The sequence below is a fragment of the Saccopteryx leptura genome, chromosome 1 (genome assembly GCF_036850995.1).
Source record: "Saccopteryx leptura isolate mSacLep1 chromosome 1, mSacLep1_pri_phased_curated, whole genome shotgun sequence".
Lineage (NCBI taxonomy): Eukaryota > Metazoa > Chordata > Mammalia > Chiroptera > Emballonuridae > Saccopteryx > Saccopteryx leptura.
Window position 1 is genome coordinate 160,681,639 of NC_089503.1, and position 19,655 is coordinate 160,701,293.

At 40.0% G+C, this 19,655-nt stretch overlaps 1 protein-coding gene and 1 non-coding gene across 2 annotated transcripts in view; both read left to right on the forward strand.

Moving 5' to 3' along the window:
* The window catches only part of NUP155 (nucleoporin 155), a 64,302-nt gene extending 56,358 nt beyond the window's left edge, over nt 1–7,944 (forward strand). The window contains exons 33-35 of the mRNA XM_066378882.1: nt 135–271; nt 5,709–5,815; nt 6,441–7,944. Coding sequence (XP_066234979.1) covers nt 135–271; nt 5,709–5,815; nt 6,441–6,579 — 383 coding nt within the window. The 3' untranslated portion in view covers nt 6,580–7,944. The remainder of the gene's footprint in view (nt 1–134; nt 272–5,708; nt 5,816–6,440) is intronic.
* Nucleotides 7,945–14,014: 6,070 nt separating this feature from the next.
* TRNAN-GUU (transfer RNA asparagine (anticodon GUU)) lies at nt 14,015–14,090 on the forward strand. The gene has a single exon. It is a non-coding gene; the product is annotated as a tRNA-Asn (tRNA).
* The last annotated feature ends 5,565 nt before the right edge of the window (nt 14,091–19,655 follow it).

The window sequence follows — 19,655 nt, forward strand, 5'->3', positions numbered from 1 at the left end:
GTATTTTGCAGAATATTTGAATCAAATCATGTTACATACCTTAACTTTACACATTGTTATATGTCCATTATATCTCCATAAAGGTAGTGGGGGGGAGTTAACAGTTTTAATTTCTCATTTTTTTCCTTCTCCAGATTTTATCGTGCAGTTCTTAGAGCAGCAAGTTTGTACTTTGAACTGGGATGTGGGTTTTGTAATACAGACGATGAATGAAATTGGAGTGCCGTTACCTAGACTGCTGGAAGTGTATGATCACTTGTTCAAGTCTCGGGTAAGGAAAATAGCAACTAACAGAAAATTATTTACTTAGTTAAAGTTCAGTAGCTGTTTCTAGATATGAGGAGATTCTGATTGCATATTTGTATGTCTCTTATTGTCTAATACATCACCAGTTTGCTTCATTGGTTTAGTGTGGGAAATTATCATAATTCAAACTTCTAAAACCAATAATAAGAGTGGCTTTAGCCTGACCTGTGGTGGCACAGTGGATAAAGCATCGACCTAGAACGCTGAGGACACCGGTTCAAAACTCTGCACTTGTCTGGTCAAGGCACATATGGGAGTTGATGCTTCCTGCTCCTCCCCCTTCTCTCTCCCTCTCTCACACTCTACTCTCTAAAAAATAAATAAAAATAATATATTGTTTTGTAAAGTGGCTTTGCTGTAGATCATGATAAAGTCAAATATTACTTTTTAATGTTAACACAATGTATGTTTTACTCTTAGAACAGGCTAAGTGCATTACATTAAGAATGATCGTGTACTTTGGAAGAATAAAATAACAGTATTAACTGTGACCTCATCTAAAATGGCAATGATCTTTCTCACTATATGGAACCTTATTAGACCAGAGATTTTCAGCCTTTTCCATCTTGTGTCACACATAAACTAATTACTAAAATTCTGTGACACATCAAAAAATATTTTTTTTGCCTGACCTGTGGTGGCGCAGTGGTTAAAGCGTCGACCTGGAACCCTGAGGTCGCTGGTTCAAAACCCTGGGCTTGCCTGGTCAAGGCACATATGGGAGTTGATGCTTCCTGATCCTCCTCTGTTCTATCTCTTTCCTCTCTCTCTCTCTTCTTTCTCTAATAATAAAAATGAATAAATAAAATAAATTTTTTTAAAAATTCTCATAAAAAAATATATATATTTTGCTGATCTGACCAAAAACATAGGTATAGTTTTGATTGATTTATCAAAAAAAAAAATACATATATATATATATATGTAGTAATTACCCTTTTGGTTCAAAGTGACTTTTAAAAAAATTAGGAGAGTTGCCTGACCAGGCGGAGGCACAGTGGATAGAGCATCGAACTGGGATGCGGAAGGACCCAGGTTCGAGACCCCAAGGTCACCAGCTTGACTGCGGGCTCATCTGGTTTGAGCAAAAGCTCACCAGCTTGGACCCAAGGTCGCTGGCTCCAGCAAGGGGTTGCTCGGTCTGCTGAAGGCCCGCGGTCAAGGCACATATGAGAAAGTAATCAATGAACAACTAAGGTGTTGCAAAGCACAATGAAAAACTAATGATTGATGCTTCTCATCTCTCTCCGTTCCTGTCTGTCTGTCCCTGTCTATCCTTCTCTCTGACTCACTCTCTGTCTCTGTAAAAAATAAATAAATAAAATTAAAAAAAAAAATCAGGAGCCTATACTTGTACCAAGAATTAACCAATCAGACACAACCTTATTATGCAACATGACTAGTAAGATGCAACCCTGTTCTATGACATGTATTTATGGTTCAAGATGGGGCATTCACACCAGATAGCTATTGTGTTGGCTGTTGCCAATTTGATAGTCTAAGGGGAACGAGGTCTGTGCCCTTGACGAAATAGTTCAGTATTGCATGTTTTAAAAATTCTTACATTGCACCAGTTGAAAAGCACTATTATTAGTATACATTGTAATTTTTATCCTTCGATAAGAGATCCAAATAAAACCTTGTTGAACTAGATCAGTGGTAGTCAACCTGGTCCCTACTACCCACTAGTGTGTGTTCCAGCTTTCATGGTAGGCAGTAGTGGAGCAACCAAACAGCGCCGTGATTACATACTAATCGACTAACTGTTGACCAGTCAAGATCAGGACAGCGGTCAGACTCTGTTAACAGGGCATTTGTATTGGGACCGCACCCGACCTCTTTCGCGACCAGCTGGCCCGCATCCGCGAGCGACCAGGTACCTGACCCCGGGGTCTACACCCGCCGCCTGATCTGGCGGGCAGTTTATGACTGCTCTTGTCGCCCCAAAACTAGCAGTTTGTCGTTTTATTACCCCGTAGACAAAGAATTCCATGATTCGACGCTTCTTTCTATGACAGAAACTGCCAGGCAATGAAGACACCAATTAACTCATATTTTCGTCTCAATTCCCGGATTTTAGGGTAATAGGGTGACATTCTAGGAACCCCCCCCTTGGACTGCCAAAACTAGCTGATGTCTTGCTACTTCACCCCAATCGCAAAGAAGTGATGCCATTGGCCAATACCCGCTGCATAAAATTTTATAAAACGCACAACTACGGATACTAACTTAGTCTCGTCTCGACAAACTCAACTACGACACTTGTAACGTCGCAATTACGCAACAGATTTCAAGCTCATAAGTTTTGTTCACGTTATGTAAGTGAAGCTAAATCGTTATGTAATCAAAACTAAAGTCAGTATGTAGTTAGATTTCTGAGAGCAAGCACGTGCTTACAGCTTCAAATAAAATATTGTGAAATATCGTGAGCCCATGTCTCAAAAAAAATGCACATGTGGCTATTCGCCAGAGTATCTGAAGATGGGTTTCATAGAATCTGTTGCAAATAAACAACATCCAATGTGTTTATTGTGCCATAAAACATTATTCAATGAGGTAATGAAGCCAAGTCAATTGCAAGAACATCTTTCTACAAAGCGTCCAAATGACAAGGACAAGCCCATTGAATATTTTCAGGAAATATATAAAAAATTTCAAAATCGTTTAACTATCGTTGCATCATTTAAGAAACAACATACAACGAACGAAGATGGATTAATTGCCACTTACTGCATTTCACAAATAATTGCAAAAAGTGGTAAAAGCTATAATATTGGAGAAACTAATAATACCCTCTGTAAAAGAATTTATCTCAACAGTATATACCTCAAATTTTAAAAACGTTGCCCCTAAGCGATAGCACAGTAAAGCGATGAATTGATGAAATGGCAGTTAATGTTGAAAACAAACATAATTATTCTCCAAAACTCTTCATTTTCCATGCAATTGGACAAATCTATCATTGCAGATAATGATGCTTTATTGATGGTATATGTACGCTATTTTGATGAAAACAATATATTACGAGAAGAAATGCTATTTGCAATAAATCTAATCACAGATACAAAAGGATTATATTTAATACTGTGAGAACATACTTTATAAAAAATAATATTCCTTTGAATAATATTGTTGCATGCGCTACTGATGGAGCACCATCAATGGGAGGTCACTATCGTGGATTTGTTGCTTATTTGAAGCAGGAAGTGCCAAATGTTTTATGTATTCATTGTGTGGTGCACAGACAACATCTTGTAGGAAAACATCTAAGTACAAGTCTCCATCATTAACTATAGTAATTCAAGCCATAAACAAGATCAAATCCAATGCAAAGAATGATAGAATGTTTTGGCAGCTTTGGCAGGACAATAATGAAGATTTTATTAAGTTACTTTTGCACACAGAAGTTTGGTGGCTATCAAAGGGTACATCTTTGGCTAGATTTGTAGCATTATATGATAGTGTCATACAATTTTTTGAAAGTAATAATGAGACCAATCTGTGTCAACAGTTAAAAACAGTAAAGAATGATGCCTTTTACTTGGCAGATATTTTCAAGAGATTTAACGATGTCAATTTGCAGCTTCAAGGAGCTAATAAAACACTTATAAGTTGCCAAAGTATTGTGCTATTATTTATTGACAAACTTGAACTACTTCGTCATAATCTATTGAAGAGAGAATTTCGTCAGTTTCCTCAATTATTATCTATAAAAGATGATGTAACTCCAGAGGATATTGACAGATTCAGTAGCCTCCTCAATGAACTTAAATTGGACATGGAAAAACGACTTGAAGATATTTTGAAATTGAAGGTATATGACTGGATGAAAAATCCTTTTACTGCAGATATTGAAGAGGCTGATACAACTTGCCAAGAAGAACTGTTAGAAATTAGATATGATGAAGAAAGTAAACAAATTCAACAGTGGTGGATATGAAAACCTATGGCAAAATTTAAAAATGCCGGTCTTGTATCCAAATATGTGGAAAATGGTATTCAGTTTATTGATCCCTTTCCCTACCTCATATCTTGTGGAATCAGGATTTAGCAGTTAATCATATTATGATGAAAGAAAGAAACTGCCTGATTGTTTCCAAAAGGGGAGACTTTCGTTTGTTCCTCCCAAAAATTGAACCGGATATTTAATATTTAGTTTCCCAGCATCAGCCTCAGGGATCCCACTAATAATTCAATTAACTAATGTAATTTCTATGTATGCAAAGTATAAATAAAAAGATAGATTTAACTATAGTAAGTTGTTTTATAAAGGTTTATTCCGCCAAATTTAGCGAAAATTTGACATAAAGTACTTGGTAAGTAATTATTATTATATGCTTTAACTTGCTGTAACTCTGCTTTATAAATTTTATAAAGTAAAGTTACTTCCCTACTTTATAAATCACCATTACTGTGGTTAGAAAATTTTACTACTAACAGAGATACAAAAGTGGGTGGTAGGTATGAAAAGGTTGACTACCCCTGAACTAGATTGTGTCTTTTAAAGTGGCATTATTAAAACACACATCGTGATTTAGAAGGTGCTTGTGTCTCTCATTTAAGCCTCACAACGAGCAAGTAGTAGCATCCCCTCTTCTACTCCATCTGACCAAGGGCAAGTATGTTAAATAACCTGCTCAAGTCACATGGCTAGTAACAGGTAAAGCCAGAACTAGGATTAAGATTCTTTGACTATATATAGCCTGACCAGGCAGTGGCGCAGTAGATAGAGGATCGGACTGGGATGCAGAGGACCCAGGTTCGAGACCCTGAGGTTGCCAGCTTGAGCGCAGGCTCATCTGGTTTGAGCAAAAAAGCTCACCAGCTTGGACCCAAGGTCGCTGGCTTGAACAAGGGGTCACTCAGTCTGCTCCACCCCCACAGTCAAGGCACATATGAAAAAGCTATCAATGAACAACTAAAGTGCCACAATGAAAAACTGATGATTGATGCTTCTCATCTCTCTCCGTTCCTGTCTGTCTGTCCCTATCTATCCCTCTATCTGACTCTCTCTCTCTGTCCCTAATTCTTTGACTATAAAATTAATCTCTTATTTAAAACAGACACAGTTTACATAGGTTCGAAGTAAGAGTGATATCAAAGGAGATAAGAAGAGATGGGCTATTTCTCTTACCTCTGGTTCCTAAACAAGAGATGTACATGCTCGATAAAGTAGATTGGTGTCAAATATTCCTTATAAATAACATCACAGTGCAGTTCTCAGTGCTACTCACATATTAATCATAACCAGGTAGGGATCTTAGTAACCCCATAATATTAAATACTTGTTTTGATATTAGTAAATTTTGCCTTGTAATCTGATGGCTATTTTAACTACCATAAATGGTTGAGAAATCAGTTGACAGTTTCCTTATAACTCACAATGTGTATTTTCTTTATAGGATCCATTCTGGAACAGAATGAAGAAGCCACTGCACCTTTTGGATTGTTTACATGTACTATTAACAAGATATGTTGAGAATCCTAGCCAGGTTTTAAATTGTGAGAGGTAAATATGAATTAGATATTGCATTACAGCAGAAGCTTTTAAATGTTTCTAATAAATATCTAGATAACAAATTTGGAGAGAATGAGGAAAGCTATCGAGATTATAAAGAAGTATAAGAGATTTGGGCTCGTTTTTATGTCAGCAGTAACTATTGAATGCTGTTGATTGGCATGTATGAAGAGTAGGATTTTTTCCGTTTTTCAATCCTTATCCCGAATTCTTTCTACAACTAAAAGGATATAATTTATGAATTACTTCTAAACTCCTGCTATGAATTAGTGACTAAGGACAGTTTAATTAGGACTTTGTGATGATATTGGCCAATTCAAGATATGTTTGTTTGAAAAGACCAGAAGAATGTAAATAATTTAACATCAATTTAAAGAATCGTCCTTTACTGTCTCTTCATCATAATAATCTTCAAAAGAAAATTGGTGGTTGCGTGGTAATCCACCTGCCCCCGGGTTTCCTTCTCTGCTTTCATTGATTTGCCATTTATTTAAGCACATGATCCTTGCTCTTCTCTGGGAATATACGCAAGATTAGCGGAAGCTGTAGGGACGTCCTGTAGGAACGAATGTTTGTGAATGTCTAGACAGTTGATCTCGTGTCTTGTCTTTTCCAGGAGAAGATTCACAAATCTCTGCCTGGATGCTGTTTGTGGTTATCTGGTTGAGCTACAGTCTATGAGCTCTTCACTCGCAGTGCAAGCCATCACAGGGAATTTTAAATCTCTTCAGGCCAAATTAGAACGGCTTCATTAATTGTTGTAATGTATTTTTATCCGTGTATTTTGATCTGTAAAATAAAATCTTAGCTGAGTCCAGATATCAAGTGCTGTATATCTAAGAAATTAAAAGCAATGTTAATAGAATTGTGTTTTTAATAGGTGCCTAGTACTTACAAACAATGTATTTGCCAGATAAATTCTTTTTACTACTACTTTGTTTTATAATCAGTTTTAAAAACAACTGAGATAAGATTTTTTATGCTGTTACTAACACAAGAACAAGAAGTTTTTATAAACTCTTATTTTGAATTACCACAGGTAGAAATTTTGAATTTTCAATATTCATTTTCAAGTTAGTCCAAAGATACTGATACTGGAATTGAAATAGGCTAGCTGAGCAGGTCATTCCCAAAATACTGGACTCGAACAGTCCTTAAAGACACAAACAAGCACTGTCTCTGTTTGAAAGTTTTTTAGGTGTTAAATTTATCCTTAGAAAGAAATTTCCACCAACTACTAATTTTGTCAGTTACATATGTACCTGCTTGTTTTTTGAGCAGATGATAAACTTGTAACTAATGTTCTATGTCCTAACTTGCAGGGGTCGTCAAACTTTTTATAAAAACCGCCCACTTTTGCAGTGCTGGTCAACCTGGTCCCTACCGTGCAACCAAACAGCGCCACGATTGGCCCATCATGAAAGCTGGAACGCCCACTAGTGGGCGGTAGGGACCAGGTCTACCAGCACTGCCAAAGTGGGCGGTTTTTATAAAAAGTTTGACGACCGCTGCGAGAGATACTGTTCTTCCTAGTGTCTACCTAGTTCTTTGGCCTTGTGACTACTGATTTTGTTAAAGCAATGCTTCTCAGAGTGTGCGCACCAGGTACATCACTACCATCTGGGAATTAGTTACAATTTCAGGTGTTTGAGCCTATTCCCAAACCTGAACCGATAGTTTGGGCTGAGGCCCAGCCCTGTTGTCTCGCCAAGCCCCCTAGGGCATGCTGGTGCACGTCCAGTCTGAGAACCCTGCATTACCGGGTACAGGGTACAGCCAGCTTGTGGATCAAGCTCCTGGCCTGATTCCTCCTCCTCCCTCCCCCCTCTGTAACTACAACCCATGAGTTCTACCCAAGACACACAATATGTAAAGCGAAATTGTTAGTAATGTAGTTTTTAGACTTTAAGAAAATTTAAGTAACTAGACCGTGTGCTTACAGTCCTGGCAACGACGAGGGAAGGGGAGAGAGTGAGAATGACCAGGACTGGCAATAAGTTAAGAATATGGACTCCTTTCCTCTCATTGTGATGCTACCGAGAGTAAGTCCCTTCTGTCTGTTGTAAAGAATGCGTGTTTCATAATTTTTAAAATACATTGTGTAAGTATTTTTCCTTGTACTTCTATTTATTTTCCTGAGACCATGGGTTGCCCTTTTCATTTTTTTTTTTTTTTAACAACTAAAATTGCTGGATACTATTTTATTTTTTTTATTTTTTTATTTTTTAAATTTTTTATTCATTTTAGAGAGGAGAAGGAGAGACAGAGAGAGAGAGAGAGAGAGAGAGAGAAGGGGGGAGGAGCTGGAAGCATCAACTCCCATATGTGCCTTGACCAGGCAAGCCCAGGGTTTCAAACCGGCGACCTCAGCATTTCCAGGTCGATGCTTTATCCACTGCGCCACCACAGGTCAGGCCCTTTTCATATTTATTCTCTTAAAATTTAACTATCTCGCTCCTATAATATTTAATTTATAATATTTAAATAGAATGTCAGAATATCATTTATTAGGCACAAGTACCTCTCATAGTTTTCAGATTTCCAATTGTTTCTTTTTTTTAATATGAAAAATGAATACATGTTATACTTTGTTAATTCTGTAAATTTAAAATTCTGTCATGTCTATTTAAAATGAAAGTCTTGCTTAAATATTAGTTCAGTCATAACTCTAGTTCTGCCTAATATACATCAAGATTTTTATATAATACACTGTTAACTATATATCGTATATACTTGTATAACAATGTCATATTTATATTACTCTTTTATAATATATAAAACATAATTATATATCATATGTAAATATATATTAACTATATAATATATACTTACATATAACAATATACCATACTTATAAAATGTAACTATATAGTTTTAAGTACATTTACACACAACCACATTAATGTATATGTTAAATAGACTCAACTCACAATATTGAAGCTACAGTACTTCTTTCCAAAGGGCGACAGGCTAGCATGGCTAAATGGTGCTGAGGAGCCAGGAATCTGAATACTGTCCCTTCCATTCATATAGCACCCTTTGAGAGGCTGTAAGAATTCCAGCTGCCCAGAGGATGTTTTCAATATCCTTTGGGTAGGATAAGATCCCTAAGAGAAAGGAAATTAGGTCCCCTCCCTTTGAGTCCTCTGGAATGGTGTTTCTAAATCTTTGACATTTGCCTGACCTGTCGTGGCGCAGTGGATAAAACGTCAACCTGGAAACACTGAGGTTGCCGGTTCAAAACCCTGGGCTTGCCTGGTCAAGGCACATATGGGAGTTGATGCTTCCTGCTCCTCCCCCCTTCTCTCTCTCTCTCTCTCTCTCTCTCTTCTCTATAATGAATAAATAAAATAAAATAAAAAAAACTAAAACTTTGACATTCATAAGACTCACCGGGACAGCCTTATAAAACATTAGTGAGCTCTACCTCCGCTGTGCTCGATGGAGTAAACGTGTAGTAGCATTGTGCCAGCACTTGTATCCATGGCATCGGTATGCTTTGTACTTGGTGTTCATTCAACATATTTCTTTATAGTGACTAGTAAGTGTATATATAGGCAATGAAGACTGAGTAGAACACAGTGAAGAGTCAGTGAAGGCCTTGATGGTTACATATTTATATTTTAGGTAGAGCGTGCTAGTGTGGCAAGATGGTTAGGAAAAAGAGAAAAACCTATTCTGAGTAACTGCAAGGTGTGGATATTGACCCTGAAAGGCGTGTGATGTATGTTCAACATTTTTTTAGTTACAACATATCTCCTAGTGACGTGTTCATTGAACCACTCTGCTAATCACATAAACTTCCTCCACTTTTATGTTTTATAATGAACTTCACCTCAGGATTCACAGGATATTCTTTCTCTTCCACAGAATACTGCCCACCTCCATCTTTTCCTCTTGTTCATCAGAGAAAAAATTACAATGATCATACAGCCGTATCGAGGAAATGGGGAACTAGGAACATTAAATCTATAGGTCTTAAAAGAGCACACAATTTTCTATCAATTTTTTCATTTAAAGTCTCAATAATAAAACCTTTAAGAATTTTAATTTTTGAGTCCTGTAGTAAATCATTTAAACAAATTTTGTTTTGCTCAGGAAGTTTTCCTCACAAGCAGATTGAAGCTAAATATAAGACTTTTTTAAATTCAAATTTTATAACAGCCAGTGTAATCTATTTTTATTCAGTTTTGTTCTGCTTCAAATATTGGAACAGTGACAATAATATTTTTACTCTTTCATATCAAATAAACATTACTTCTGCTTTATGGTATGTTTGAAATTAATATTTGTTTTAAAACTCTTAGTTATGCTTTTTGCATTTTAGCAACTCCTATCATCAAGAAAATGAACTCTTTCTTAAGATTAATCAGTTCACCACATGGGAGCCAGGCCTGTCGTATCTCCAGCCCACACGAGTGTCCACCTGTGTGATGGACATTTCCACTGGGATGACCTCCAAGTGCCTCAGGCAGAAAGTGACCAGACCTCCCTCTCTCTCTGCCTCTGCCCACTCTTGATTTTCTACCTCAGTCTTTTTCATCTAGTTACACAAATCCAAAATATGGGTATCATCTTTAAATTCTACCTCCAAATCCAATCAATTAGCAATTTCTAAGCAAGTCTATTTTCTTTTTTTTTTTTTACAGACAGAGAGTCAGAGAGAGGGATAGACAGGGACAGACAGACAGGAACACAGAGAGATGAGAAGCATCAATCATTTTTTGTTATACATTGCGACATCTTAGTTGTTCATTGATTGCTTTCTCATATGTGCCTTGACCGCAGGCCTTCAGCAGACTGAGTAACTCCTTGCTGGAGCCAGCGACCTTGGGTCCAAGCTGGTGAGCTTTGCTCAAACCAGATGAGCCCATGCTCAAGCTGGAGACCTCGGGGTCTTAAACCTGGTCCTCCACATCCCAGTCTGACGCTCTATCCACTGCACCACCACCTGGTCAGGCAAGTCTATTTTCTTAATATCCCCCCATCTGTCCAATTGTCTCAGGTTTTTAGGGCTTAATTAGTTAACCCTATTTCACTTGGATGCCTACAAGCAGTCCCTCAGTAGTCTTTTCTGCCTCTAACTTGAGCCCTCCCTCATTCCTTTTTCTACACTAAAGTTAGAGTGGTCTTTTAAAAATGCAAACCTACAATATTATACCCCCACCTTTTCCCTCAGAAGAAATGCCAGATTCCTGGGATTCCTGGGGTGGACTCCATTGCAAATGGCAAAAAAATTTTAAATCTCCGTCGGCCTAGCATGCGGAGGACCCGGGTTCGATTCCCGGCCAGGGCACACAGGAGAAGCGCCCATTTGCTTCTCCACCCCTCCGCCACGCTTTCCTCTCTGTCTCTCTCTTCCCCTCCCGCAGCCAAGGCTCCATTGGAGCAAAGATGGCCCAGGCGCTGGGGATGGCTCTGTGGCCTCTGCCTCAGGCGCTAGAGTGGCTCTGGTCACAACATGGCGACGCCCAGGATGGGCAGAGCATCGCCCCCTGGTGGGCAGAGCATCGCCCCTGGTGGGCGTGCTGGGTGGATCCCGGTCGGGCGCATGCGGGAGTCTGACTGTCTCTCCCTGTTTCCAGCTTCAGAAAAATGAAAAAAAAAAAAAAAATTTTTTTTAAATCTCAAGTTAGTTTATGCAAAAGAATTTATTGGCCCTCAAAACTAAGAAGTTAAGTATAGAGCTATTTCCACATGGTTAGACCCAAAGCCTCAGTACCTCCAGGGCTTTTTCTCCAGGTCAGTCTGGTCTCCTCATATTCATTCTTCATGTCTTTCTGCACTTTGCTCCATAGACTCCTGGGAGAGCGTAGGCAGGGTCAAATTCTTCCTGTTTAATCCAGATGTGTAGTCAACAGAGAAGTCATTGGAAGGGTTCTGATGGACCAGTCCTGAGTCATGGACTCAGTCTTGGAGTAGAGGGTACCAGCTCATCGCCCAAACCATACAGAACAGGAAAGTGCCTTCCTAAAGAAGCTTGCAAGCCATGGCTGAGTAGCTTGGTTGGTTAGAGCTTCATCCTAAGTGCAGAGGTTGCTGGTTCAATCCCCAATCAGGGCACATACACAAACAGATTGATGTTTCTGTCTCCCTCTAAAATCAATTCAAAAAAATTTTTTTTAAAGTTTGTCAAACATGAAAAAGGTGTATTCAAAACTGAATCATACTAGGCACACATGAGTGTACTAGATCTGCCCACCTACCTTGCTTACCACTCATTTTGATGAAAACTAAAAACCCATCACTAAAGCTCAGTGAACCCAAAGCTAGAAAAACACAAAATCACACCAAAGCACATCACAATCAATTCTCAGCAAACTGGAAATAAAGGGAACTTCTCAGCCCGGTAAAGACATGTATGAAAAACGTATAGCCCAAATCACATCTAATGCTGGAAAACTAACCACTTTCTTTTTAAGTTGAGGAAAAAATACGGATGTTTCTATCAATATAATATTGGAGCCCAGTGCACTTTGGCAAATGAAATGTAAGACAAGTTGGAAAAACAGACATAAATGTGTACTTACTCAAATATTTAAAATAACATTAAAAAACAATTTAAGACTTTTTTTTAAACTAAAGTGGTAACACCTTTACAATGCAAACTACAAAACAGTGCTGGAAAAATTAAACCCTAAATATGAGAGACATATAGTGCTCACTAATTGAAAGACAACTTGTTAACACATTGATACATAGATTTGGTACAAGTCCAACCAGAATTCCAGCAGACTTTTTATAGAGATTGACAAACTGATTTTAAAATACATACAGGAATGATAGGGCCTAGGATAGCCAAAACATTTGAAACAGAATATATTTGGAGAACATACTCTACTCATTTCAAGATTTTATTACATATATATTTCCTGCCTTTAAGGATATCACAAGTTGGTGAGGAGATAGATGATTGTATATATGTATGTATGTATATTCTAACCACTTGTGCTAAAAACTAATTGCCATTACTAATGCACATTTCCCAGCCTCCCTGCAGTTAGATGTGACCACGGGATTAAGTTCTGTCCCATGCAGCTTAAGCAGAAATGGGTTATTTCTGAGCCCAGGTCTTGAGACTGGGGGCAAGATCCCTTTACCTCTTTCCTCTGGCTGGAAGCCACTGTGACTGTCTTGACTATGCAAAAAGATGCTAGATGACAGAGCAAGGATCTCAAAAGAATCTATATCTCTGAGTGACTGTGGAGCACAGCGACTCCACCAAATTGAATCACTCACCTTATAAGAGTTGCACAAGAGAGAAATAAGCGTCTTATGTTCTTTAGGCCATGGATGTTCTGACACTGCAGCCTCATCTAAATGATTCACCACTCCATCTTATCACAGACCTCATCTTATCATGACTCCCTTGTGGAGAAAGAATGGACTCAGAAACAAAGACAAGCCCTCAGCAGCCATTTCTGTACTAGGTGATCCTAGTCATAGCTGATTGATCCAGGAGTGAATCTCTCACCCAAACGGCATCATTTGTATGTTCCTCCCAAGAGATTTGCACTTTTGAACTGAGACAGAGCTGAGACTAACTGCAGCTCAGTCACGTTAATGGCAAAGCTTTGAAGCTGCACTGTACAATATAGGAAACGAGCCACATGTGGCTGTTTGAATTTCTGGGAAATAAAATAAGAAATTTAGTGTCTCAGTTGCTCTAGCTACAGTCCAGGCACCTAATATCATTTGTAGCTTATGGCTACCATACTGGTCAGAGCAAACAACATTTCATCAGCACAGATGTCTCTATAGGACAACAGTCTCTCCTGGTTCCTGTCTCCCAAAAATTGGTTGAGAACATTCCCTCGATACTGTGGGATACACCAGATTCTCTACAATACATTCCCTCTCTTGCTCAAGCTAAAGTCAGATGTGATTTTATTAGTTGCTACCAAAAGACCTCAATTATAAATCTGGCACTATAACTACAAAACACCAGATCTGATGGGGAATTCTCAGGCTTATTTTTACTTGAGTTTGAATTATCTTCTATTTCATCCCTCTCACATTCTTGTAAGGATGGGCATGGTATTCTTGCCTGACCTGGTGGTGGCGCAGTGGATAAAGCGTCAAACTTGAACATTGCCATATCAAAGCACATACAAGAAGGAACTACTATGAGTTGATGCTTCTTGCTCCTCCTTCCCCTTTTTCTCTCCTCTCTATAAAAAGCAATAAATTGCCCTGGCCGGTTGGCTCAGTGGTAGAGCGTCGGCCTGTTGTGCAGAAATCCCAGGTTCGATTCCCGGCCAGGGCACACAGAAGCGCCCATCTGCTTCTCCACCCCTCCCCCTCTCCTTCCTCTCTGTCTCTCTCTTCCCCTCCCGCAGCAAGGCTCCATTGGAGCAAAGATGGCCGGGGCGCTGGGGATGGCTCTGGTCGCAGCAGAGCTATGCCGGGGAGGGGCAGAGCATTGCCCCCTGGTGGGCAGAGCGTCGCCCCCTGGTGGGCGTGCCAGGTGGATCCCGGTCAGGCGCATGCGGGAGTCTGTCTGACTGTCTCTCCCCATTTCCAGCTTCAGAAAAATACACAAAAAAAAAAAAAGTGCAGGCTGAAGGAGAAACTGATACATAGCTTATATAACACTGGGGAACAATTTTTTTTTTTCATTTTCTGTTGCATGAGGTTTTAGAAGTGTTTCTATATATTTCTGCATCGCTGATTCCAAATCTGAAATCTGTTTTTTGGTGCATACTCTACTTTTTATGCAATTTTAATTTCTTTTCTTACAGTTAATGGTATGCATTGGTTTTTAAATTGGAGTTAAATTTCGACTCTTGGATTGAACATAACCACGAGGCAATTAATGTTTTACAAACATTATTTTACATAATTGTATTTTTAAATGTAAAAAATTATTATATGATAAAAAAACACCCTCTTATTTTGTTTTAAGATTGAATCATGGCTTCTTTGAGTAGGCGTAAATGTAAGAACAGTCCTGACACCTTCTGTTATATTTGTGGCTGTTACACACTTCAACGTCAAAGGCACAATATTTCATCATTTGTGACACATGCTTATATTGCCTATTTTCAAGTTCCCCTTGGCGATCAAGACAAGAATTGGGCTCCTCATATTGTGTGTCATAATTGTAAGAAAATGCTTGGTGACTGGACAAAAGGAAAACACAAAGGAATGCCTTTTGGTATTCCCATGGTTTGGCGTGAACCTAAGGACCACAGCAGTGACTGTTATTTCTGTCTGATCCATACAAAGGGCATCGGCAAGAAAAAAACAGCATATGATCGCATATCCTAATATTCCTTCAGCAATATGACCTATCCCACACTCTGAGACACTCCCGGTTCCAGTTTTCAATGGTCTTATTCCTGCTAAGGACAAAGAAAGTGAATATGGTGATCAAGTGTATTTTGATAAGATGCATGAGGAAATAAATGGTTGTAGAGTCTGAAGGGTCTTCTTCTGATGCCAAGCATTCATTAACCCCTCAGCAGTTTAGCCAACCAGAACTGAATGACCTAGTAAGAGATTTGGGCCTCAAAGAAAGCAGCCGAGTTATTAGCCTCCAGTCTTCAAGAAAAGAATGTACTTCACCAGTCAGCTAAAGCATCCCATTTCAGGAAGTGTGAACAAATTTTTGTGGACTTTTTTCCCGAAGACAAACACTTTGTTTACTGTCATGATATCAGTAGTCTTCTCAGCCAGCTAGGTGTTACCACTTACAGTCCAACAGAATGGCGGCTATTTCTTGACAGCTCTAAACAGAGTCTGAAATGTGTTCTCCTACACAACGGTAATGTTTATGCAGCGGTTCCAACTGGTTAATCAACTCATCTGCGAGAAGATTATAATGACATAAAAATTGTTCTCGACTTTCTGAAGTATGAGGAGCATAACTGGATCATTTGTGTGGATCTTAAAGTGATAAATTTCCTGATAGGACAACAGAGAGGTTTCACGAAGTATCCTTGCTTTCTGTGTTTGTGGGACAGCCAAGCTCGGGAGAAACACTAGACACAGAAGGAGTGGCCGAAACGTGAAGCTCTGGAAGTAGGGATGCAAAATATTGTGAATGAACCTGTAGTTAATTGAGACAGGATCATTTTTCCCCCACTTCACATCAAACTTGGCTTAATGAAGCAATTTGTTCGTACTTTGAATAGAGAAAGTGAATGCTTTCAACATATTATTTCTGCTTTTCCTGCCTTGTGTTTCGAGAAGATAAAAGCAGGTGTATTCGATGGACCTCAAATTCAAACCCTTACATGTGACGAAGAATTTGCCAGGAAGATGAATAAGGAGGAGAAAGCAGCATGGCAGTCTTTTGTGGCAGTTACAAAGAACTTCCTTGGCAACAAATAAGCAGAAAACTATGAACTTCTGGTTCAAAGGATGCTGTTGGCTTTCTGTGACATTGGCTGTAACATGAGCATCAAGATTCACTTCCTGAACAGTCACCTTGATAAGTTTCCTGAAAATCTTGGAGCTATTAGTGATGAGCAGACTACTGCTGGAGCATCAAATGAGATCGTCTTCAACAAGTACACAAATGCAAGAGCTACAAACACAAATTTTTGTCTGAATAGAATTTAAATAAGTTTTGCGCAAATTTTATGATTAAAATAAGTGTTTTAATATGTTTTATTTTGAAATTGTAGAAAATTCTGATGCAATCATATCATTTAGTGTATTAGTGTATTTATTGCATTATATAAATTATTATATTTTCACAAAGATGATGCCCAAGAAGACATCAACTTCATTATGTTAAACTAAATGTTAAAAATTTTACTATAAGCCTGATCAGGCGGTGGCACAGTGGATAGAGCATCAGATTGGGATGCGGAGGACTGAGGTTCGAGACCCCGAGGTTGCCAGCTTGAGTGCAGGCTCATCTGGTTTGAGGAAAAGCCCACCAGCTTGAACCCAGGGTCGCTGGCTTCAGCAAGGGGTTACTCAGTCTGCTGAAGGCCTGTGGTCAAGGTACATGTGAGAAAGCAATCAATGAACAACTAAGGTGTTGCAATGCGCAATGAAAAACTAATGATTGATGCTTCTCATCTCTCTCCGTTCCTGTCTGTCTGTCCCTGTCTGTCCCTCTCTCTGACTCACTCTCTGTCTCTGTAAAAAATAAATAAATAAATAAAAATTAAAAAAAAAAATTTTTACTATAAGATGAAAACCTAAAATCTTGAACTGCAAAGAGACTGTAGCTTACAGAGAAAAACTAATGTCAGATTTGAGATCAGCACACTCGAATTAGGTAAGAATAAGTGTTTTTGTGGATGCAACAAAAATTTTGATCCCCAGTGTTATCTATATCTACAGTCCTCCCTTTGGGGTTCTGAACCTTGTATCTAATTGTTCACTAGATAGTCCCATCTGGAAGAAGTCCAAAGGCACCATCAGATGCATGTGCTTCAAGTTGAATTGTTCTCCACTTAAAACCTAGCTTAGATATTTGTGACCTCCCCATCTCTAAGATGAAGAAAGTGCAGTCTGCACACTATAAATCTTTTAAATAGGAATAATATTGTCTTCCCTTCTTTATACCTAACAGTGTCTCACACATTATAGACAGTCAATAATTTTTTTTTTTTTTTGAGACAGAGAGAGAGTCAGAGAGAGGGATAGACAGGGACAGACAGACAGGAATGGAGAGATGAGAAGCATCAATCATTAGTTTTTTGTTGCGCGTTGCAACACCTTAGTTGTTCATTGATTGCTTTCTCATATGTGCCTTGACCGCGGGCCTTCAGCAGACCGAGAAACCCCTTGCTCGAGCCAGGGACCTTGGGCTCAAGCCGGTGAGCTTTTGCTCAAACCAGATGAGCCTGCGCTTAAGCTGGCGACCTTGGGGTCTTGAACCTGGCTCTTTCGCATCCCAGTCTGACGCTTTATCCACTGCGCCACCGCCTGGTCAGGCGACATTCAATAATTTTTAGCAAATTATAGTTCTTTCCATAAAACTTAAAGAATAAGAAAATGTTTGGGTGATGGGCTCACAACACAATCAACAACAGTTCAATGCTATAAAGATGTTAACCTGAAACCTATGTACTTTTATTGATCAATGTTGCCCTATTGAATTTAATTTTCTAAATAAAATAATAAAAAAAAAGATAATGTATGGAACAGTCAACTCCACAATGACACCCATCCTATAGGTCTTATGGCTATACATCCGAATCAGCCAGTTAGACAGGAACATTGATTGATCCTTCCTCTATGTGCCCCTGACCAGGGATCCAACCAGCATACTCTGTGTTTCCCAGATGCTCTAACCCAGTGGTCCCCAATCCCTGGGCCGCGGACCAGTACCGGTCCATGGGCCATTTGGTACCGATCCACAGAGAAAGAATAAATAACTTACATTATTTCCGTTTTATTTATATTTAAGTCTGAATGATGTTTTATTTTTAAAAAATGACCAGATTCCCTCAGTTACATCCATCTAAGACTCAGTCTTCCTGACCTGTGGTGGCGCAGTGGATAAAGCATTGACCTGGAAATGCCAAGGTCGCCGGTTCAAAACCCTGGGCTTGCCTGGTCAAGGCACATATGGGAGTTGATGCTTCCAGCTCCTCCCCCCTTCTCTCTGTCTCTCTCTCTGTCTCTCTCTCTCTCTGTCTTTCCCTCTCCTCTCTAAAATGAATAAATAAAAAATATTAAAAAAAAAAAAGAAAATAATTAAAAAAAAAAAAAAAAAGACTCAGTCTTGACGCTTGTCTCAGTCACGAGATACATTTATCCGTCCCACCCTAAAGGCCGGTCCGTGAAAATATTTTCTGACATTAAACCGGTCCGCGGCCCAAAAAAGGTTGGGGATCACTGCTCTACCAACCTAGCTATCCCGCCAGGGCCTGAATTTTTCTGCCTGGGGCTTTTTGTGCTGACTCTAGTAGGATTTATGTAAGCTGTTCGTGACTTCGGGTGAATTTGAAGCATCTCACTTCTCTAACCTTTGAGATAAACAGTGCTAAATTGCCAGGATCCAGGCTGCCCTAATCCGACACACAAACAGAGGGACAGGTGTAGTTCTTGATGTTTCAGGAAACCCTCCCGCCCTGTATCTTTTGCTTACTAAGATGATAGCTCTTCATTTGAGAGGTTGTAAGATCCTAGCCAAGGGAAACAAGTCGAATGCCTTCAAACACCAGGGCCAGTGACATCAACACGTGAAGAAGAAACATACAAATTTAAGCTACAGAAACATGCTTTTCCAGGCCAAACCCCGTACAGCGGCTTGTTCGTGACCCGTTCCCAGTCGGAGGGCTGGACCAGGCCGGGGGCGAAGAAAGTGAACACAGTGCAAATGACCAAACAAGTCACCAGGGTTGAAAAAACGCACATGGTGTCCTCAGTGCTTTAAGTTGCCCATCCGATCCGCTTGAGGGGCAGTGTACGAGCCCCTCACTTTCGGATCCGTGACAACCTCCACTAGAGGAGTGACAGCCCCTGAGTTACAGAGCAGTCGCTTATGAGACGGTCTCCTGTGAAGCGCGGCACCGCGCCCGGGCACTCCGTGTGTCAGACTCACGCCCGGTGAGTGCAAACAAGGACCCGCCCAAGCCCAGGAGACGCGGGGGTGGGGCACGGGGGGCGGGGGAGGCGAAGCGGGGAGCACCGAGAGCATGGTGGGGGAGCGAGAGGGGGCAGGTGGGGAGGGGCGGTGGGCGCCGGGAGCGGGGAGAGCAGGAAGAGCAGGAAGGAGGAGGGGACTACGCGGTGGGCGGCGGGCAGGAGGGGCGGGGAGCATCTGGAGCGGGGAGGGACGATCGGCTGGAACAGAAGTCGCGGCGCGGGGAGGAGGCGGGGGGCGGGCCGGGCGGGCGGAGGGGGAGGCGGAGCGGGGCAG